Source organism: Malus domestica, chromosome 10 (genome assembly GCF_042453785.1).
Source record: "Malus domestica chromosome 10, GDT2T_hap1".
NCBI lineage: Eukaryota > Viridiplantae > Streptophyta > Magnoliopsida > Rosales > Rosaceae > Malus > Malus domestica.
This window is the reverse complement of record NC_091670.1, coordinates 9,115,431-9,137,997: the sequence shown is the minus strand read 5'-3', so window position 1 is coordinate 9,137,997 and position 22,567 is coordinate 9,115,431. Positions and strand designations below refer to the sequence as shown.

Sequence of the window (22,567 nt, the reverse complement as noted above, 5' to 3'; positions counted from 1 at the left end):
AAAAATATTACTACCGAACACGACTTTATTAATTTTTAATGACATTTCAGATATTAGTATTAGAGACGTTTTCATTCTCAAAAAGAATTCCGGTTTAAACTACTAGATACATTTGCAAATCATAAGAATACAAAATTCTATTTGTTATCTGTTTACAATAATTGTTTTGTAAAACATTACTCAACGGACCCTAAAAAGTTCCTTACTCAATTATAATTTTTCTTCTCATACAACATACCAATAAGTGGTCAAGAAGATCAATGACTAACCGAATCGAGAAGAAAAAATTTAGACATAGTCTCAAGCTCCTTGTGGAAGGAGTAATGCTAAGGAGACTAAATTTGTAGATAAAATTTATAAACTAAATAATGTGTCACCAATAAGGATGAACACGTTTATCAACGCTTAAATAATAAACCAATCAACTATTCAACTTTCATGTCTTTTAGTTTTGCAATTTTTTTTCAATAAATTAGCCTCCTAGCATTATTATTGTACAAATGTCACATAAATTCTGTGGTGGTGGGTCCACATTGACCGGTGCAATCCAGCCGCCCTTTCACAATCCAACGGTGCACAAAACACGTCAACCTCCGCTCCCTAAACCTCCAAAACCACCCGCGGGCCACCTCTCTCCTCCCCAACCGAAGTGGAGTTGTCCGAGTTCGCTCACAAGTCCCTCGTTTCTTCAGTCTCCACCGCTCCATCGGTGTCTCTTCTCTCCCTTTCCCGCCTCATCAGTCTTCCCAAATGCTCTCCCAGATTCCCAAACCCCTCTCCTTCTCCCAAACCCCTCCGATCCCCATTCCCATCCTCAACACTCTCACCATCCGTTTCTCCACTCCCAAGTACTCGCTCTCGCTCCTTAGCCTCCCTGTCTCCCGTCATCGACTCCCACTCGCAATGGCCTCCGGCCCCGACCTCCCAGACCCCGTCGTTTCGCTCCCGCCCAACGATTTCGAGCTCGACCGCTTCGCTGAGGTCGCCAACAAGGTTGCCGACGCCTCCGGGGAAGTTATTCGGAAATATTTCCGGCACAAGTTTGACATTCTCGATAAAGAGGATTCCAGTAAGTTTCTATAAGTGAGTATTGTCATACCTGCTCTGTTTGGTTTCCCGGAAAGCTAACTGTGAGACTCGGAAAATGGCCAGAATCATTTTGGTAAATATTTTTCTAGTGAAGAGAAAACGATATATATTTACACTCAGGGTTCAAGCGAAACTGTAGTACTAAGTGGTAAGACGACTAAACTTGAGACTACGAGGATTTGTGAGGAATTTAGTGAACATTAGGAATGCTGGATTCAATTGTTGTTGTCTGTTTGGTTGCCGAGAAAATGTAGGAAAAGAAAATTTCGATTGGAGCGCTGAGTTTTTAGCTCTGAGCTGTTTGGTTTGTAAAATAATTGAATTGATGAAGCTGAGTGAGTTCATCCGCGAAAGTCCTTTCGAGAGTAAGTGATTGGTGTGCAGTGTGGAGTATGGGAAACTTTATTAGTCATTGATGTCCGGCTTGATTGTTTTGCTGCAGGCCCTGTGACAATTGCAGATCAAACAGCAGAGGGAGCAATGGCCTCAATTATATCAGAGAATCTTCCTTCTCATGCCATGTAAGTTTTCTATGTGAATTGATCATTTTCCTAGAATTTCAATTGGTCACAAGGAAACTGGACTGCTTAAGTTGAACTGGACCTTAAATTCTGTGTCTCTAGGTTTACATTCTAAATTTATGTTATTTTACCTAGAAAAAGCTGAAAGGAAATATTGTTAGAGTGTTATATCTCTAACTGTTTTGGTTTCTGAATTTTTTGGCTTGGTGTTTCCATTTATATGGAGTGCAAAGCTTGGTGTTTCTGAATTTTATAGTGTTGATAGATGAAACTCAGGAAGGGGTAAATGCAAAGCTTAACCTTTGGAGAGAAGTGTTGGAATCTAAAGGTCTTCGCCTAAGCCGATCAAAGACAGAATATATGGAGTGCAAGTTCAGTGCAAATGGAGGCCAAAACGAGTTAGGGGTGAGGATCGGAGATCAAGAAATACCAAAGAGCGACCGTTTTCGTTACCTAGGATCTATCTTGCAAAAGAACGGAGAATTAGATGGAGATCTCAACCATAGAATACAAGCTGGATGGATGAAGTGGAAGAGTGCATCCGGCGTGTTGTGTGACCGCCGTATGCCACTGAAGCTCAAGGAAAAATTTTATAGGACGGCAATAAGGCCGGCGATGCTGTATGGCACAGAATGTTGGGCGGTGAAGCATCAACACGTACACAAAATGGGTGTAGCGGAGATGAGGATGCTTCGTTGGATGTGTGGGCACACGAGAAAGGATAAGATTAGGAATGAGGATATCCGGGGTAAAGTAGGAGTAGCCGAAATTGAAGGAAAGATGAGAGAAAATCGGTTACGGTGGTTTGGACATGTGCAAAGAAGGCCTACTGACGCTCCGATTAGAAGATGCGACTATGGGACAGAGGTTCAGGGCCGAAGGGGCAGAGGAAGACCTAGGAAAACTTTGGAAGAGACCCTAAGAAAAGACTTAGAGTACTTAGATTTAACGGAGGACATGACACAGGACAGAACACAATGGCGTTCTAAGATTCATATAGCCGATCCCACTCAGTGACTTGGATTTTCTAAGTCTCCAACCGAGAAGTTTTCCTCACTCGGGAAATTAAGGGAACACTACCTCAACCTATATGCTCCACTCACAAAGCTTCAACATACAAGCTTCAACAAAAGAAAATTCAAAGAACTTAGCGAAGAAGGCTTTGGTGTATTTAACACAATACGTTGAAATGAAGGAAAGCTTATTTATTGATATCCCCGATAAGTTACAAATATGTACATATACTTGAGTCAAAATAAACAAACAAGAGGGAGCCTTCACAAAGGTTGCTTAGGAGAAGTCTCAGCAGTCGGTAGAGCCCCAGAAAGAGAAGGCACCGGAGGGGGATCATTCGGAGCCTCAGTATTGGACAAAACCCTAGAAGGAGGAGGCATCAGAGATTGATCATTTGGAGCTTCATTACGCGGTACAGCCCCAGAAGACGAAGGCAATAAATGCCTTTGGAACAAACCCACAAATCTCTGATGATCAAGTAAAACCTGACCATCAGATTCCTTCATCTGGTCAAGCTTCCTCTTCATGTTTGTAGCATAGTCATGTGCGAGCCGGTGCAACTGTTTATTCTCATGCTTGAGCCCTCTAATCTCTTGTTTGAGACTCATCACTTCAGCCGCTAATGATTCAACTTGGCGGGTTCAAGCAAATAGGCGTTGGGCCATATTAGACACAGAACCTGCACACTGAACACTGAGAGCCAGAGAATCCTTAACAGACAACTCATCAGACCGTTTGGAAAGTAGTCTGTTATCTTTGGGAGTGAGAAGGTTCCTGGCCACTACCGCAGCGGTCATATCATTCTTCATCACGGAATCCCCAACGGTAAGAGGACCAGTAGGGGAGACGAAGGATGGGCGCCATATGTTGTCTGGAGATGGCGGGGCTGCCTCTTCAACAAGGTTCAAGTCAAAACGACGGTCGGAGGGGCCAGACATTTTCAAAGGTGTTGAAGAGAGAAGAGGTCGGACAAATCAAGATCTTAGAAGTGCAAGAATGGAGCTTCTACTGGTGGATATTCAAGTGTGCTTTGGAACTTAATGTCAGCCCCTATAAAAATCTGCACTCGACGAAGCTTCAGAAATCGAAGAGGCGCCTGCTCAGAAATCGAAGAGGCGTTTGCTTTCTCAAAAGCTGGGCTGCTCAGAGATTCTCAAAAGCTGGGCTGCTCAAAGACCACAAAGGCCGATCTCAGAAATCGAAGAGGCTTGCTTTCTCAAAAGCTGGGCTGCTCAGAGACCACGAGGGCCGATTTCAGAAATCGAAGAGGCACCTACTTTTCCAGCCTTGTCAGCACCTGTCACACGCACACTCAGCTTTGCGGAAATTATGGGCATTCTGTCGAAGATTTCTGGCGAAGTAGAAAGCACATGAATCGTATTGTTCAATCACCCACTTCCCACACGCAACAGTAGCTCATGGGTACCACAGATAACTTTGCCAAAGTTCTCTGACAAAGTTGAGACACGTGAAGCTTGCAGCTCCCACTACATCGCTCTGACCAAGAAGGGTAAAAGAATTGCAAAGAAACAACACTAACAAAGTTTAGACACATAAATTTTGAAGGTCTAGCTACCATATTATTACCCACAAGGGTAAAGGAACAGTACCACTGCTGGATAATTGGAAAGTCCCGGTGTGTCAACCTCTGTGCTTCGTGGCAAGGTAGACTAGCAAACATGCCCAACCTTTACTCACATTCGAGAAAACACTCCTAACAAGATTGCTTGCTCCAAAATCGAAGAGGCACCGCCCTCCGAATCTCGAGAGCCAAACTCCCAACATGATTACTTTCTCAAAAATCGAAGAGAGGGTAAAGGAACAGTACCACTGCTGGATAATTGGAAAGTCCCTGTGTGTCAACCTTTGTGCTTCGTGGCAAGGTAGACTAGCAAACATGCCCAACCTTTACTCACATTCGAGAAAACACTCCCAACAAGATTGCTTGCTCCAAAATCGAAGAGGCACCGCCTTCCGAATCTCGAGAGCCAGACTCCCAACATGATTACTTTCTCAAAATCGAAGAGAGGGTAAAGGAACAGTACCACTGCTGGATAATTGGAAAGTCCTTGTGTGTCAACCTCTGTGCTTCGTGGCAAGGTAGACTAGCAAACATGCCTAACCTTTACTCTCATTCGAGAAAACACTCCCAACAAGATTGCTTGCTCCAAAATCGAAGAGGCACCGCCCTCCGAATCTCGAGAGCCAGACTCCCAACATGATTACTTTCTCAAAAATCGAAGAGACACCGCTCTCCGAATCTCGAGAGCCAGACCCCCAGCAGGATTGCTTTCTCAAAAATCGAAGAGGCATCGTTCTCCAAATCTCGAGAGCCAGACCCCCGACAGGTCTGTAATCTTCACACGCAACATCAGCTTTCCAGATACCACAAACCACTTTTTCAAAGTGCTCTGACAGAGTTAAAACATGTTAAGCTGGCAGCTCCCACTACCGTGCTATAACCAAGCAGGGTAAAGGAATAGCATTATTACTTGATGTTAGGGAGACTCCTATATATGTCGACTTCCATCCCTAACGGACAGGCAGACCTGCAAAAATGCTCAACCCTTTCTCTTATCTGAGAGGGCACTCCCAACAAAGCCTTTCGAAATATTCAGCTTTTTTTTCCCCCGATAATACTTCTGTAAACAAGCTATACTAGAGCAAGAATATCTCATATCATCAGGGTTAAAAGCAAGAGTATCCCATATCATGCTTTTTCCCTGTCTTTTCCTTTGGCCTTGTTCTTACCTGCAAGACAAGGAGAAAGAGAGCAATCAGTCAGCACTTGGAATCAAGCTTCCAGCCAGGAACTGACTGCCTGGAACCCCTTACCTGATTACTTACCTGGCATTGCTCTCGAGTACTCATCTTCAACATCTTATGCTTCCAGGGAAGATACTGCATCTGCCTGAGGAACAGATAGGGCAAGTGAGAAGGATACAAGGAAGCATGTGGAGACAAGCGTAACAGCACACGTGCCGATACATCCACTACTCTATCAAAAGCAAAAGTATCCCATATCAGCAGGGTCGAACGTACTCTAGATTTGATGGACTTGTTTTGACCCTCAAATTCTTCAGTCGGCCTTATACTCTGGAGGAAACCAGAAAACCCTCCAGCCCAGTTCAAGAATAAGCCTGTGGAAAGTTACTTCTTCAAAAGCAAAAGTATCCCATATCATCTCTCCTCATTTTTCTTCTCTTTATCCTTCATGCTGCCTGCAAGATAGGGAGAATGTGAACAATCAGCCGGAGCTCTGATTGCTTACCTTGTCTGTCACCTCTTTCAGCAGATCCCCCAGCTCGGCGACTTGGGGGACTCCTACTACATGGTTTGTATCTCGCTTGACCAAGCATGAAACTACAAGTAAGCTTCAAGTGAAATTGATACATTACCTTGTGCATCTCCACCAGTTACAGATACCACCCCTGGATGGAGGAAGAGTACTTCCAGAGAAGATGCCACATCTACCTATGAGACAGATAAGGCAAGTCAAGACGATACCACACTCCGGTACTCAGAAGTTTCGTGGCTACGAGATCATTCTCCCACAATTTTTCCTAATGTCATTTGGACTAAATCATTCACTTGTACTCACTAAAGGAGAGCTTGAACCTATGTACTTGTGTAAACCCTTCACAATTAATGAGAACTCCTCTATTCCGTGGACGTAGCCAATCTGGGTGAACCACGTACATCTTGTGTTTGCTTTCCTATCTCTATCCATTTATATACTTATCCACACTAATGACCGGAGCAATCTAGCGAAGATCACAAAAAGTGACCGTTTTCGCTACCTAGGATCTATCTTGCAAGAGAACGGAGAATTAGATGGAGATCTCAACCATAGAATACAAGCTGGATGGATGAAGTGTAAGAGTGCATCCGGCGTGTTGTGTGACCGTCGTAGGCCACTGAAGCTCAAGGGAAAATTTTATAGGACGGCAATAAGGCCAGCGATGTTGTATGGCACAAAATGTTGGGCGGTGAAGCATCAACGTACACAAAATGGGTGTAGCGGAGATGAGGATGTTTCGTGGGATGTATGGGCACACGAGAAAGGATAAGATTGAGAATTAGGATATCCGAGGTAAAGTAGGAGTAGCCAAAATTGAAGGAAATATGAGAGAAAATCGGTCCCGGTGGTTTGGACATGTGCAAAGAAGGCCTACTGACGCTCCGGTTCGAAAATGTGACTACGGGACAGAGGTTCGGGGCCGAAGGAGTAGAGGAAGACCTAGGAAAACTTTGGAAGAGACCCTAAGAAAAGACTTGAGTACTTGGATCTAACGGAGGACATGACACAAATGAGCGCAATGGCGTTCTAGGATTCATATAGCCGACCCCACTTAGTGGGAAAAGGCTTTGTTGTTGTTGTTGTTGTTGGTGTTTCCATTTATAGAATTGAACATGACAAGTTTCACTTAAGCTATGATAAGTAGTTTAATTCAATTGACGAGTTTAGGCATCATTTAGCTTTTTTATTCTCTACCACTCTCGCATGACTCTTAGAAAATCTATGGAGTACTTGGAGCAAAACTAAGCACAGTGGCGTTCTAGGATTCATAAAGCCGACCCACTGAGTGGGATAAGGCTTGGTGGTTGTTTTGTATGACTCTTGACTATTTTCTTCAAACCCAATGGAACATAAAAGAAGATTTGGTTCATCTCAATGTTAAATTTGTATGTAAAATCATGAATATTTATATTTTGTGCTGTCGGTGAAGATATGATAGAGTTTTCATTGCAGTTATGGAGAAGAGAATGGGTGGAGATGCAATGAGAAGTTTGCAGATTATGTTTGGGTTTTAGATCCAATAGACGGGACAAAGAGCTTTATCACTGGTATGTTTCTTTTAAAGGAAGATCATATTTATGGGTCTTATGACCTTAAATGTTTTCTCTAGTAAAATCTGTATTTTTTTTCCAGGAAAACCTGTGTTTGGTACTCTCATTGCTCTGCTACATCGGGGCAAACCAGTAAGAATCGTCTGCTACAGCATGCATAAAATAGGAGCTGGCTTCTTTGTTGTTATTTTTCTTAAAAATTTAGTATGTAATTGCAGGATTGCGTTTCTAGAAAGACATTTTTTTTTCCTTTGGTATTCATCTCTTGCGATGGCAAGTGCTTTCGCCCATGAGCGGTAGGTCTCGGGTTCGAGACTTGGGAGCAGCCTCTCCATAAATGGGGGTAAGGCTAGCCGACATTCACCTCTCCCAGACCCTGCGTAAAGCGGGAGCCTTGTGCACTGGGTACGACCTTTTTTTTTATTCATCTCTTGCGAATGGAAGATAGCTTTTCTGAAAATTAGTGCTCATTCCCAGTTTCCTGGACTGAATAGTTTCACACTGAGTTTGAATAATTGCACAATAAATTATTTCAGACTTAAAGATTACGTGTACGTACTTCATGAACTGATACTTGTTTTCCTCCAGATTCTTGGGATAATTGATCAGCCTGTTTTAAGAGAAAGATGGGTTGGGATTAGTGGAAGGAAAACTACATTGAATGGCCAAGTAGTGTCCACACGCGCTTGTGCAAATCTGGCACAGGCTTATTTGTAGGTTCTTTTTTTTCCTTTGAGTATCTATTGTATAGCCGAAATGATTGTTGCTTAAAAAGTAACCATGTCCAAAATGTATCTAGACCTTTATGGCATCCAATTCGTGTGACCCAGGGATTTATAATTTTCCTTTTCTCTATCATTTTTGTTTTAGGATTTCTCTTATATAACTTTACATGTTCCCGTGATTAGGTACACTACAAGCCCACACCTATTCAGTGCAAAGGCAGAAGAAGCATTTATTCGTGTTAGAAATAAGGTCCGTTCATAAAATATAGAATTTTGAAATTAGGTGACAGAAAAGTACCGCCATATTAGTGGATTCACTTTTAGTTTTATGAGCTATATTAAAAATCAGACTCAGTTAATAAGAATTACCTCAAAGGGAAAAAAAGGGAGAGCAAATTTGGGCAGTGCTAGGCTTTCTTTGTCCTTATCTTTTACTTTTTATGAAGTTCCTATGTGTTTGGGATAATCTGTGTGAATTTCTCATTCTCACTCAATCCTGAGCAACTTTGGGAACACATAATTACGCTGAAGTTGATATTAAGCTGAATATCCTAGTATGTGAAACATCAGGAAACCTAATGTGAAAATATAACTCCCAAGTGTCTCATACATCTTTACATTTTTGCCGGTTGACGTTTTCATCTTAAATATTCTAAATCTAAATTCTTATAAAAACGAATAATAAAATGACTCATGTATTTCATACCTGGTCTACAGGTAAAAGTGCCATTGTACGACTGTGACTGCTATGCTTATGCCCTGCTGGCTTCTGGTTTTGTGGATCTTGTTGTTGAGTCAGGTCTCAAGGTAAGCTGAACTCTTCGTTGTTAAATTGTTTATATGACTAATTTATCAAGTGATATGCTTTTCTCTTCAGAATGTCTGGGCCGCTAAAAAGGGCAATGCCTGGTGTATGATATGAGTGGTAGCTATTCTAAATCTCTGGTTGAACTAGAGAGAGAATTTAAAGCAGAAGGGACTTGGTAGTTTCTGATGATGTGTTAGATAACCTTTGTGATATCTACGTCTATCTTTTCTGCACTTTTAACGCCTTTTTTCTTGCATTGAGCTGTTTTAAATCTGCAACCATGCATGAATCTCGTTACATTTCTCGTCATCCATGAAAGATGTTAGTGTTAGATAGACTTCATTGCTTTTACCTAACAAGAATCTCAACTGTTTTATCAGCCATACGATTTTCTTTCACTGATACCTGTGATAGAAGGTGCTGGCGGTGTCATAACAGATTGGAAGGGACATCGGCTTTATTGGGATGCTTCTCCAAATTCGAAGGCAACAAGTATGCTAACATCTAACAATGCTTTCGCTGACTATTTATATGTCATCACGCCTAATTGGGGTTATTCCTGCTTCTTCGTTTTATTTTATTTGTTTATTCTTGGAGTTAACGGATAACGGTAATTTGGTACGTTCCCCAGGTTTTGATGTAGTGGCAGCTGGAGATAAGCAGATTCACCAGCAAGCTCTAGATTCATTACAATGGCAGTGAATCTTTACATTCTGCTGATACGACATCAAGGAGCTGGGTGGATTGATCGACGGGGAAGAAGTGAAATACAAAGCGTAATCTGGAGAAGCTGCATTATGCGTTTGCGTTCACCTTGCGATATAAAACATTTAGCAAGGGGATTTTCCCCCATAGATTTAAGATTTGCTGGAATTTTGGTCACAATTAAACTGTTGTAAAATAAAGGAGCCAAAGACGGACCTCATTTTTTGGATTTTTCAATATTTCCATTTGTTAAGCCTCCCACTATTTCTGGTCACTGAATTGAATAAATCAAACGAAAATAACGAATAATAGTAAACAAGGGTGTGTAGGAGACTAAAAAAAGATGTGTGTTATCATTTCCCCAAACAAAAAAACAAAAGCTTAAACCATTTTTGTTGGGGTACTATTATAAAATTTGGAATGCACAATGAGATTGTTGGAGTGTCGATAGCATTATCCTTTTGTTAATGATATATTGACACTAAACCTTTCACTTGGATAAAATTACCACTTGATCCTAGCGCTAAGTGGGATGTAAATGGGAGATCTTAGTATAAACTCAAATAAATAACATCATGTTGAGTTCAATACGAAATTTTTATAATTGGTTTATTGTGCAGTTTAATCTAAATTTCCTATCTTTAGTGTACCATATCAAAGTATTCGAATTTCGAAAATCAAAAATTACTTTTAATACCCAGTGTTCAAAATATCTACGAAATTATCAAAATTTTCATTGAAATATTTGAAAAATTAAGGTTTTGTTGTGGTCTATTTTATCTGACAAGATTAAAGGGTGGCCGGCCGCAAGGAGAAGAGAGAGAGAGAGATGTGTTTGTAGAATTGTAGGGGAATGTGTGTGTTGTTATCCCTCCTACATTGTGCCTTTATTTATAGTAGTAAGGGAGAGAAGATATTCCTTCATCCCTAAGGAATACAAGATACAATAGAAAAGGATAACTAGAATCAAATCTAATTTAGGATTTACACAATCACACTTAAACTAGGAATGTTTACAACACTCCCCCTTGAGTGTGTAAATTCTCAAGGTAGATTTAGCACCATGCAGAAGTTGAGGAAGTCGACTCATCGGCACTGATTCTAAGGAACAACGCTTATTATCAATAAGGTAGGAACTTGAATAAGTAGTAAGTCTCACTAAAAAAACCCTAAGACTATGGCGAAAACCCGAGTAGGGACAAAATCCATAGTCTAAGGAAAAATGCGTGAGAAATATAAAGTCAAAAGAAACATCTACGAGGCGTCATCAGGCATATGACCAGCCCAAGGTGGATGCCTCGTTAAAACCTAGTTAGGTAGCAAAAATCTAGTGGGAAAAATGCTTGTAATCGTAGGGAAAAAAAGTACATTAAGATCAAGCAAGTATTTTCAGGATACTCCCCCTGAGTTTGACACAATTCCAGAGAGAAATAGCAAAGTTACAACTCAAAGTTTACGCATACCAATTCCTTGAACAAGCTTCTGAAACGTCGTCTTCGGGCAATGATTTGGTGAAGAGGTCGGCCAGATTGTCTTGTGAATGGATTTGCGTGACTTCAAGCTTCTGATGCTTTTGTTGTTGATGCGAAAAGAAAAACTTTGGCTCAATGTGCTTGGTGTTGTCTCCTTTGATGTAACCCTTCTTGAGATGCTCGATGCAAGCTGCGTTGTCTTCAAAGATTGTCGTCGGGACATTAACGATGGGATAAAGATTGCAGGAGCTTCGAATATGGCCCACTACTGCTCTCAACCAAAAGCATTCCCAAGTTGCTTCATGTAAGGCAATAATTTCAGCATGGTTAGACGAAGTTGCAACTAAGGTTTGTTTAGTTGACCTTCAAGAGATTGTGATGCCTCCAACGGTAAAGACATAACCCATTTGAGAATGCGCCTTGTGTGGATCAGATAAGTATCCTGGATCGGCATAACCAACAAGGCGAGAATCAACTTGAGGACCATAGGGTGCGGCATCACTCGAGGATTCGTAAGGATAGAACAAGCCCAAATCCCTAGTACCCTTAAGGTAGCGGAATATGTTTTTCATGCCAGTTTAGTGTCTGCATGTAGGTGCATTACTGTATCTTGCCAAAAGATTAACAACGAAAGAGATGTTGGGTCTAGTGCATTAAGCTAAATACAATTAAGCGCCTATTGCACTTAGAAAAGGAACTTCAAGCTCCAAAATCTCTTCATCATCCTCCTTCGGACGAAAAGGATCTTGTTTTGCATCTAACGATCGAACGACCATAGGAGTACTCGAAGGCTTCACTTTATCCTCATTAAAGCGGCACAACACCTTCTGGGTGTACTTTGATTGATGTACTAGGATTCCATCTGAACAATGCTCTATCTCGAGACCGAGATAGTATCGAGTCTTACCTAGATCTTTCATCTCAAATTCTGACTTCAGGTGTGCGGCAGTTCTCGCAAGCTCTTCAGAAGTTTCGATAAGATTCATGTCATCTACATACACTGCAACAATCGCAAATCCGGAATGTGACTTCTTAATGAACACACAAGGGCACAGTTCGTTGTTCACATATCCCCAACTAGTCAAATACTCACTCAGACGGTTATATGATGTGGTAGAAAATAACACACAAATTAAACCCTATAAATTATGTAATCGTAGTATGAGTAAGTAGGGATCGTTCTATTCCGAGGATTAGAATAGATACTAATCAACAAAAATTAAACTTAAAACTAAAAACTATGCTAGACTAACACAAAATAAAAACTGAGGGGGTTTTTGGACGAATTTTAACAAAAATAAAGTAAATAGTAGCAAACAAATTGAGTTGTAAAGGGAATGTGGGTGAAAAGCTAGCTAGCTAGAGGATTCTTCTCCACACATGAAACATGTGCACATAAATCGATTTCCAGTTATTCTTTCTATAAACCATGAATGACAATGCCCCAAATTAATTGTGAACAACATTAATTAACTCTCAAATTTTCCTAAGTTCATTGAATTTGACTCAGCGACGCAACCAAATTATCCTTCTCAAGTTCCCTAACTATGAAAAGCATGATAGAGACACATATCAAAGGTCATTAAGTTCTGTGAAAATCATAAGTATTGACAAGGCATTCGTAACTATCAAAAACATGATACTCCTGCCATGGATTTACTTAACTCAGTCATGACTAGTGACTTTTACTACTTGCAAATATAAGTTCATAACGATTAGGTGAAATTCCCTTATATTCTAGCATCAAATCCCTGCATGCAAACTAAGTATGCATCCTTAATAAACATACAAGAATAAGTTCTCTATAAACCAGACAAGTAAATCGCATTCATGTTTTATGAAACAATAACTGGATGCAATCAATTTATATAAAATGATCATGGCTTCGAATTCACCTCTAGCTAAAAAGAAACTTAGCTACACATGTTCATCATAATTGAAAAGCAATCTAAAATAAACATTGAAACTAAACAAGGATAGAAAGAACTTTGAAAATCTCCAATGGTTAAATGCAATATGCGGCACACTCGTTCTTCTCTAATCCTTGCAGGTTGAGGCACAGACTTTGAATAAGGCATGCGGCACAAGCCTTCTCCCCCCAATTGTTGCCGCAGAAATACATATATATAGGGTAGGGTTCGGCAGACACCAAGGAGAAAAAGGATTAGGGTGTTTGAATGCATTAGGACTCCTATAATCAGATGGGAAGTATTTAGAATAGGATAAGGACTCATTTTGCAGCTTAAGATAATATGAGATAATGTTGGATAAAGTAGGATAATGTTTGGATAAGGTAAACTGGATAAGATAAGATAAGTCTAGATAAGATAATATAAGTCTGGGCAAGGTTGGATAAGATTATATCTTTCCTTGTCTTCCAAGCTTCCAAATTTGATTCCTCCATATTTTAGCACATATTTAGCACATGTTAAACACCAAAAACGTCCAACCCTATTGCTCCACACGCATGTTATCCAATCCAAGTCCAAAACTACTCCAAATTGCTCCATTTAGCCATTTATTGTCATCTTTACCAATTAGACATACAATAATACGAAAATAACATAAATTACCAAAATAAATGGAAATTAACTAAGAAAATGCAAGGAAATAAGATAACAAAGTCGTATAAATATGCTCCTATCATTATACCACATTCTTCGGATTGTTTCAAACCGTAAAGTGAATGCCTCAGCTGAATTGAGAGCGTGTTCCAGGATTTGGAAATATTTGAACCAGTCAATGTAAGTCCTTCGGGAACTTTCATATAAATTTCCATATCAAGATCCCCATAAAGATACGCGGTTACTACGTCCATCAGCTGCATATCCAGTTTTTCAAAAATTACCAAACTGATAAGGTAGTGAAAAGTAATCACATCCATAACGGGTGAGTAAGTTTCGTCATAGTCAATCCTGGGGTGTTGTGAGAAGCCTTGTGCAACAAGATGAGCTTTGTAACATAAAATTTCGTTCTTCTTATTACGCTTCCAAACGAAAACCCACTTGTAGCCAACGAGCTTCACATGTGGAGGAGTAGAAGTTACAGGTCCAAACATCTTATGTTTCGCAAGCGAATCAAGTTCAACTTGGATTGCTTGTTTCCAGTTTGACCAATCAGTTCTACGTCGACATTCAGCAATGGGACGCGGTTCAATGTCATCGCTAAACATGATATCGGTAACTACTGTATATGTTAATGCATCATCGACAATCATCTCATTTCTACACCACACATCATCTAAGCTAGCATAATAGACTGAAATCTCACGATTCTCGAGAGGAGGATTCTTCTCTTCAAGAACGCTTCCATAATCTAGATTTTCCTCATGAGTTGGATAAAATGAGTAAGCGATAGTCGGATTCACGATAAACTTTTTAGGACCTTGTGCTGTGGTTTTCCTTTTCCGGAGGTGTGAATCCTTTGAACTAAGGGGTCTGCCACACTTTTGTGTAGGGGCAGATGATTGGCGAGCCGTTAATGTACATGGATTACCAGAATTGGCGTCCCGGGCCTCCAGGAGGGCAGTCCGTCATACATTTGGTACATCCATCTTTGCAGGCGTATTCGCAACTGGAATATGTGATCTTGTCACACGCGTTGGATCGGTGAAAGCATCTGACATGCTCTAAGCTATGCTTTGGAGATCTAATATGCGATGCACTTCAGTTTCAGATTGAGCGGTGCATGGATCTAAATGAGACAAAGTAGGAGTCGTCCACGATAATTCGCGTTGTTTTTCAGGAACGCTGACGTTCTTATCTCTCCCTAACGAGGAGAAGAATATCTCATAAAAGTGACAATCCACGAAACAAGTGGTAAACAGATCGCCTGTCAAAGGTTCTAAGTAACAAATAATCGAATGAGAATCATATTCGACATAGATTCTCATTGATCGTTGAGGCCCTATTTTTGTACGTAAGGGCGGGCGAGATTGGCACATATACCGCACAACCAAAAACGCGCAGATGCGATATGTTGGGTTTGTATATGGTAACCAACTGAAGAGCACTAAATGGTTGTGTCACAACAGGCCTCAGGCAGACCAACTTTGTTGAGTGCAATATTGCATAGCCCCAAGCAGCAATCAAGAGCTTGGTACGTATGACTAATGATCAAGTAATCATTTGTAAGCACTTAATGAAAGCCTCTGCCAGGCCGTTCTGGGTGTGAACATAGGGTACAAAATGTTCAAATTCAACCCCAATCGACATGCAATAGTCATCAAAAATTTTAGATGTGAATTCTCCAACATTATCCAATCGAATAGATTTGATCGGATAATCAGGGTGGTGAGCCCTAAGCTTGATAACCTGAGCCAACAGTTTGGAGAATGCAGCGTTCCTTGTGGACAACAAGCACACGTGTGACCAACGTGTGGAAGCGCCAACCAAAATCATAAATTATCTAAATGGTCTGCAGGGAGGGTGAATCGGTCCACAAATGTCCCCTTGAATCTGTTGTAGAAAAATGGGAAGATTCGAATGAATCTTGTCATAAGAAGGCTTAGTAATAAGTTTTCCCATGGAACATGTTTGGCATGCGATTCCTTGGATCGAACCTAAACTTCGGGTTAGTGGATGCCCGTACGAAGATTTGAGGATACGGCGCATCGCTATTTGTCCAGGTTGTCCCAAACGATCATGCCAAAGTGTAATTTCGTGCGCGGTCCCAGTAGTAAGGTCGGCCACATAGTGGCATTCAATGGAGCATATGGTCGTAGTATACAAACCACTCGAGGTACGCTCTATCTTCTCTAGAATATGCTTCTGGCCATATTCATAGGAAGTTATGCACATAAATTCAACTCCGTTTTCTACGTGGGTTTTAGCGTGGTAATTGTTATCTATAATGTCCTTGAAACCCAACAACGTTCTTCCGAAATGTGGAGAATAGAGTGCCTCAGAAATGGTCAAGATTGTACCATTGGACAGCATTATGCGGGCCTTACCGTATCCTTCTATCAGGTTGGATGGGCCTGAGAGGGTTGTCAGATGTGCATTCTTAGGTATGAAGTTAGTGAAATATATGCATTCACGCAAAACTGGGTGCGTGGTTGCATTATCTGCCAGACAACTAACTTTCCCACTAGTCATACCTAGAATGAAAAGTTAATTTTGAATCGGTCACATGCATAAAAGTTCACAAAAACAAATATCAATTCAAAATAATTTCATTTATTCAAGAATAGTAATTCATTAAAACTTAATATCCAAAAAACATATCACCAACAAATAATCCAAACATAAAGGAAAATTGTTCAAAAATCAACCAAAAAACAAAGGGGGTTCGGCCACTAAGTGGAATTCAACCCCAATTGTCTTATTTCAACTAAAAAGTAAGTCTATGTCCAAGCTTCTAATCTTCCATAAGGGTGGTATCATCTTGAAAGTCAGAACCCTCCATCTTTGTAGTCTCCTTTGTCCACTTGCTTGAAGTTTGATTCAAACTTCTTACGATGAGAATGATATTCATCTACAACTTTCTTGGGAGCTCAGCAAACACAGGACCAATGGTCCTTTGAACCACAACGATATCACATATCCGCGTCCATGGTTTCAGGTGCTTTGCCCTTATTCTTGAAGTTTGGAGCCTTGGGAGCGAGGTTTGGGCACTTTGGGGCCTTGTTTCCTCCCTTAGATGGGCCTTGACTCTGTTAACCTTGGTGGGATGGCTTCTGGCCGCCCCTACCACACCTCTTTTGGCGTTTTGGGCGTTGGTTGGTGCTATAATGTGCTTCAGGCACAACAGTCGCCCCAATAGGTCGAGCTTGATGATTCTTCATTAACAGCTGGTTCTGCTTTTTAGCGAGAAGTAAAACAGAGATCAAATCCGAGAACTTAGTGAACTTCTGAGCTCTATATTGTTGTTGCAGGACAATATTAGAAGCAGAGAAGGTCGAATAGGTCTTCTTCAGAAGATACTCTTTAGTTAAAGTTTCGTTGCAAAACTTGAGAAGTGATCAGATTCGACAAACTTCAGAATTATATTCATTCACAGACTTAAAGTCTTTGAAGCGCAAGTGTTGCCAGTTGTGTCTTGCTTCAGGCAAGAATATGTCATTTTGGTGATCAAAACAATCAGCCAAAGCGACCTATAGTGCACATGGATCCTCCTCAGCAAAATACTCAGTTTGCAGAGTGTCATAGATATGTCGTCGGATGAAGATCATAGCATTGGCTTTTTCAGCTTCGCTAATAAGCTCGTCCGTCGCTTCTTCAACGGCAGGACGCAAGTTCTTTGCAGTGAGGTGGAGCTTCACATCTTGAACCCACTTGAGGTAGTTCCTTCCAAAGACCTCTAAAGCGGTGAAGTCGAGTTTGTCCAAATTTGACATGTTCCTATCACAAAATAGATGGACAAAATGTGGTTAGTGTAATGGAGAAAAATCAAGTAGAACCTACAAGTTCTAATAGACATGTATTGGTTTAATTTTGCATGAAAAAACTTCGGGTTTTAATTGGTGATGTTTTTAAATGAAAACTTCAAGTTTTCAAACAAGACATGTTTATAAGAAACTTCAAGTTTCAAAATAATTATGAACTTCAGGTTCATATATTCCTGCAGACAAACACAAATATATACAAAAAAATATGCAACAAGAATATGCAAAGTAGAATCTTTTAGGTCTACAATTATAATTGAATTTTAATTATTTGGACTTCGGACCAAATTAAAGTGTGGGTGAAAAAATATATAACTCATTGGGCCTAAAATAATTAGACAAATAAAGCTCGGGGCCCAAAATAAGCTCATGAGTGGCTATATAAAAATCGGTCTGTGTGTCCCAGGTCCAAAAGTATGGGCTGGGGTGTCTCGGGTGAGCTGCAGGCTCATGGGGAGAGGGGAACAAAACAGGCCGCATCAGGCTAGCCCAAAAAAAAAAAAAAAAAGGTTTCACACGGGCTGGAGGAAAAAAATAATTGGGTTGGAAATTGTTATGGGCTGTAGCATGCAAGCCCAAAAGGGGTTTTTGGTTTGAGAGTGGTCCGAGACCAATAAAAGCCCAAAGGGCTATGCTTTTTTTACCCAAAAAAGAAAGCAGCAGCCCAGCGTGTGCTGGGTGTACGTTGCTGGGGTAGAACGCCAGGTTTGGTCAACAGCGACGCGTCACGCGGTGTTCCAAGGTCGGGCAAGCCACGGTTCGTTGAAGAACCAGGTGTTTGTCAACGGAGAAGAGATCTCAACGTCGAGGGGAAGAAGAACCAAATGAATTCAATTGAATTTGAGCGAAAAAACCCATGAACTTCTTCTGGATTTTCGAGAAATCGTTGGCGAGAACGATGGGGGTTGTCCAAATTGCACAACTGCATGTCGTGTTTCGTAGGAAAAATCAACATGGGAGACTTGGGCTTCAGGGCGTGGGTCGGGACGGTGGTACATCAGACGCACCGTTTCGATTCAAGGCTCGCGGCCTGGGGTCGATGTTGGGATGGGCTAGGTTTGCACGATGTGGCCCATCACCATGGATGGGATAGTGTAGGGCTTGGGTTCGAAAGAACCCAGGTTTCTGAATGCAATTTTTTTTTTCAATTATATGCATACTCAAAACAATAATATGTTAATTTAATTCAATGTGATGCATATACAAATATATTTGATTCAATTCATGGCAAATATCAAATTCACATAATTTAATAATTGTGAATATAATGCATACATAATTTATGTAGAATCTAAAATTCGAAAAATGTAAAGTTGGGTCATGTATTATGGTGAATGTTCATGCTATCATGGCTGCAAAAATATCAAGATAAAAACCGTTGTTGTGAAAGAACCTGATTACATGATGATATAAATGAACTGGTTTGATGCAGAAAATTTCTTTAACGTCAAATGCCTAAGCATAGCGGTAGGAGCGTGCTGATAACGTGTTGTGGTCTTTTATCTGACAGGTTTAAAGGGTGGCCGGCGACAAAGAGAAGAGATAGATATATGTTTGTAGAATTGTAGGGGAATGTGTGTGTTGTTATCCCTCATACATTGTGTCTTTATTTATAGTAGTAAAGAAGATAAGATATTCCTTCATCCCCAAAGAATACAAGATACAATAAGAATGGATAATTAGAATCAAATATAATATAGAATTTACACAATCACACTTAAACTAAGAATGTTTACAACAAGCTTGATATGGAAAAGAGAGGTTAAAATGCAAACTTCACCCTTTGTATCGGTGAGATATTAAAAAATTAATATCAAAATATTTATCAATTCATTAAAGAAATTTTTCTGGAACCAGTTTGAATTTAAAAAAAAAAAAACTTCTCTAACGTCGACTAAATCTAAATAGTTTATATACTCAACCCCCATTAAAGCAACAGATATCAATTTATATATTCATCTTCATTTCCATAAAATTTCGTATCGATATTTCCAGCACCACCTAAATAACCCGACACCAAGCACTGAGCTGGAGCCGTACCCGATTAATGTATCGGGGGTTAGCAGTTTAGGGTTTTAGCGCCATTTGAAGCTCCGACCACACCACCACTCTCTGCAACTCCTCTGCTCCCAGTTAACCACAGGTCAACCTCTCTCTCTCTCTCTCTCTCTCTCTCTCGCTCCCTCCCTCCCCTCTTAGTTTCTTCTCGCGTATCATCCTTCCGTTTCGTTTCTAACTTTACACCAATTGTTTGTCAGTTACAGTAAATCCGTTATTCATAATTCAATCTTGATAATTTAATTCTGCTCTACTTGTTATTATAATTTTCTCGTTCCTTCACCGTCGTGGTTAGAAATGTCAATTTGCTCATCGTTGCCTTTGAATGATTTGCGGGTTTTCGAGAAATTATATTGTTTTGTTGCATCAGCTTTTGGATAATAATTAATCATAATTTTGCTAATTTCTAATAGTAATTGTTATAATTTATCTCATCTGTATGGCTTTCTATCAATGACAACAGGTTGGATGTCTAAGTGAGCAAAATGAAATCATTCAAAACGAAATAAAGGAATTTCGAAATGTGTATGTATTAGAATTAGAATTTAGAACCTTATAATCAAATGAAAAGAAAACTGATTGTAAAACAACTCATCTGGGATTTAGTTGAAATGGATTTCCCGTTCAATTCTGGTTGGATTGGGTGTCATAAGGTACGACCAATACCGATTGTAATTGAATGGATGGGTGGAAGATCCTTCAAAACAGGTCGGTTTCAAACAGACTAAAAACAAGTGAAAATACTGAAACCCGATTTCTTACCGCGAGTGTAATCTGAACTCTTACACAACAGGTATTTGGTATTACGTTGCACTGTTTTTCCCCTAAAGGAGATATCTTTCTGTTTGTGTTCTTCTAACTTATATTTGTGTGCCTGTTTGTGATGGATATTCATGTATATACGTGTTTGGATTTTATGGACAAGTGTATGCGCGATCAATGTACACTATACACATATACAAGTTACAACTTACAACACATTATTGTGTTTTTTTTGTTTCCTCACATTTTAATTAAAGATTTGAGAGTCCATCAGCGATTACCCTACAATAGTTTGTGAATTGTGAATTCTGTTGTTATTACCATGCTGTTTTAAGTGTTGATACTTCACATTGATTTTTCATAGTTTACTTATCATTGCCCCCGTTGTTGAATGTAATGTTATACTTTAAGATGATTTAGTGCAGGAGAAAGTTGTCTATGTGTGTGTGTGTGTGTGTGTGTATTTTCTTCATCGACGTCGTTTCTTTGTTACTTTTTATTTTAAAAATCTGGACCATAAAAATGAAATAAATTAAATTTCTAAATCTTTGATGAGATTTCTTTTTCTTTTATGAATTTTCTGACAACATTTTATACACAGCTGAACGGAGGATAGAAGAAGATTTTCAGTTTGGCTGAAAGTAAAAGTTACTATTAAGGAATGGCTACAGGTTTGGCTTCGAAATGTTCACAGGGTACGTCATTTGTCATGTGATCTGTTTTGTATTATTTGTGTGATTTCTTATCAAATGTTAGATTCTAAATCCATTGAATTGTGTTAGGAAAATCTGTAAGAACTTTTATTTTTCAAGAATCAAGATTTTTTCTGCCATTAACTTCTTGCACCTTGCATGATAACTAAAGTAAAGTAGTTGAGTGTGGATCTGATTCAAGATGTGGTTCTTTCATTATTCGTGGGGGATATCATAGATATTGCTATATTGAAGTGGCTCAATTTTCTGATTTTCGTGGATTAAGTTTAAGCGTTTTTTGGTCTATGTTCTGCAACTGTTTGCTTATCACTCACTGCAATCTGTTCAATCTGCTGGAAACAAACCTAGTTGGTCGTTCGTTGTGCGGGGGCCTCAGCAACAACTTGTCTGGCATATTGAGTACATCACATGAGACGACAAGCAGCACTTTCTTATCTCAGGTCAGTTTGTTGGTCTGATAATTTTTTGAAGATTATACCTATGTTAAAAAGTATATCCTATGAATATTTATGATGTTTTCGGGTAGAATATTTACTAGGATGGTTTCATGTAAATTGTTTTTTACTGGTTTTAAATCTTGAATATTTTAGGTTGCATAGAATTAAGAATTTCTTAGTCTTGAATTGGTAACATTTACAGAGCCATTTAGAAGAGTCAACAAAAAAGTTTCTAGTTAATTAATTCCAAGTTGGCTTACTGTTTCTTGTGTTTATCCTCCTTTATTACTTGGTGTTGAGATGAGACTGATTCGTAGTTGTCGTTGTCGGTTTTTGTTTGTTGCACGTTTACAGCAGCAAAGGACCTTCATACAGATGAGGACTGTTCTCAAAGTCGTGGACAACTCAGGGGCGAAAAAGGTGATGTGTATACAAGCTTTGAAGGCAAATAAGAAGGGAGCAAGATTGGGAGACACCATTGTTGCATCAGTAAAGGAGGCCCATCCGAATGGAAAAGTGAAGAAAGGAAAGGTTGTTTATGGTGTGGTTGTTCGTGCTGCCATGCAGCGAGGCCGTTGTGATGGGAGTGAGGTCAAGTTTGATGACAATGCTGTGGTACTCGTCGACAAGCAAGGGCAGCCGATTGGGACAAGAGTATTTGGACCCGTCCCGCATGAGTTGAGGAAGAAAAAGCATGTCAAGATTCTCAGTTTGGCAGAGCATATTGCCTGAAAAGTGGACCACAATGGAATTCCAGATGCACAATAAGAACAGAATGCTATCTTGTAACGAGGTGTTGGAATTTTGGAACATCCAGGTGACCAGTTAATTCAGCCAGATCTTGTAACGCTCTCGACTCACTTTATTTGAATTTTACAATTTTCTTCTAGTTTACGAATTGTTCCGATTGTTGTCTCCGCCATGGCCCATGGAGGGTGAGGGAATTGATGGTGGATGAGCTACTAAGCTCAGATGTGCTCCAACTCTGTCCATAGAGAAGAAAAGTGACTACAGGAGTCTTAGAATG

The 22,567-nt window shown here is 40.0% G+C and overlaps 2 protein-coding genes across 3 annotated transcripts; both read left to right on the top strand.

Annotated features, from left to right (window-relative positions):
• The first annotated feature begins 615 nt into the window (after positions 1-615).
• On the top strand, positions 616-9,974 carry LOC103412081 (bifunctional phosphatase IMPL2, chloroplastic). Its single transcript, XM_029109562.2, has 9 exons — positions 616-1,069; positions 1,532-1,610; positions 7,378-7,472; positions 7,558-7,607; positions 8,064-8,188; positions 8,384-8,450; positions 8,918-9,007; positions 9,389-9,500; positions 9,640-9,974. Exons 1-9 carry the CDS (start codon positions 751-753, stop codon positions 9,708-9,710), a joined length of 1,008 nt encoding a protein of 335 aa, XP_028965395.1. The 5' UTR covers positions 616-750; the 3' UTR covers positions 9,711-9,974.
• A 9,492-nt stretch (positions 9,975-19,466) lies between these two features.
• LOC108174215 (large ribosomal subunit protein uL14mz-like) lies at positions 19,467-22,434 on the top strand. Of its 2 annotated transcripts, none has more exons than XM_017334775.3 (4): positions 19,467-19,713; positions 20,992-21,085; positions 21,452-21,543; positions 21,898-22,434. In XM_017334775.3, the coding sequence occupies exons 2-4, from the start codon at positions 21,052-21,054 to the stop codon at positions 22,270-22,272; spliced, it is 501 nt and encodes a 166-aa protein (XP_017190264.1). In that variant the 5' UTR covers positions 19,467-19,713; positions 20,992-21,051; the 3' UTR covers positions 22,273-22,434. The 2 variants fall into 2 exon arrangements, with proteins under 2 accessions (XP_017190264.1, XP_017190263.1); XM_017334774.3 differs by having other exon boundaries at positions 19,486-19,713; positions 21,895-22,434.
• The last annotated feature ends 133 nt before the right edge of the window (positions 22,435-22,567 follow it).

Excerpts from the sequence above, each read along its gene's own strand:
- LOC108174215 (XM_017334774.3), top strand. The coding sequence starts at position 21,052 with ATGGCTACAGGTTTGGCTTCGAAATGTTCACAGG. Across the intron at positions 21,086-21,451 it reads GGCTTCGAAATGTTCACAGG|TTGGTCGTTCGTTGTGCGGG; the intron begins GTACGTCATTTG and ends AAACAAACCTAG. Across the intron at positions 21,544-21,894 it reads GCAGCACTTTCTTATCTCAG|CAGCAAAGGACCTTCATACA; the intron begins GTCAGTTTGTTG and ends GCACGTTTACAG.
- LOC103412081 (XM_029109562.2), top strand. The coding sequence starts at position 751 with ATGCTCTCCCAGATTCCCAAACCCCTCTCCTTCTCCCAAACCCCTCCG. Across the intron at positions 1,611-7,377 it reads AATCTTCCTTCTCATGCCAT|TTATGGAGAAGAGAATGGGT; the intron begins GTAAGTTTTCTA and ends TTTTCATTGCAG. Across the intron at positions 7,608-8,063 it reads TGCTACATCGGGGCAAACCA|ATTCTTGGGATAATTGATCA; the intron begins GTAAGAATCGTC and ends GTTTTCCTCCAG.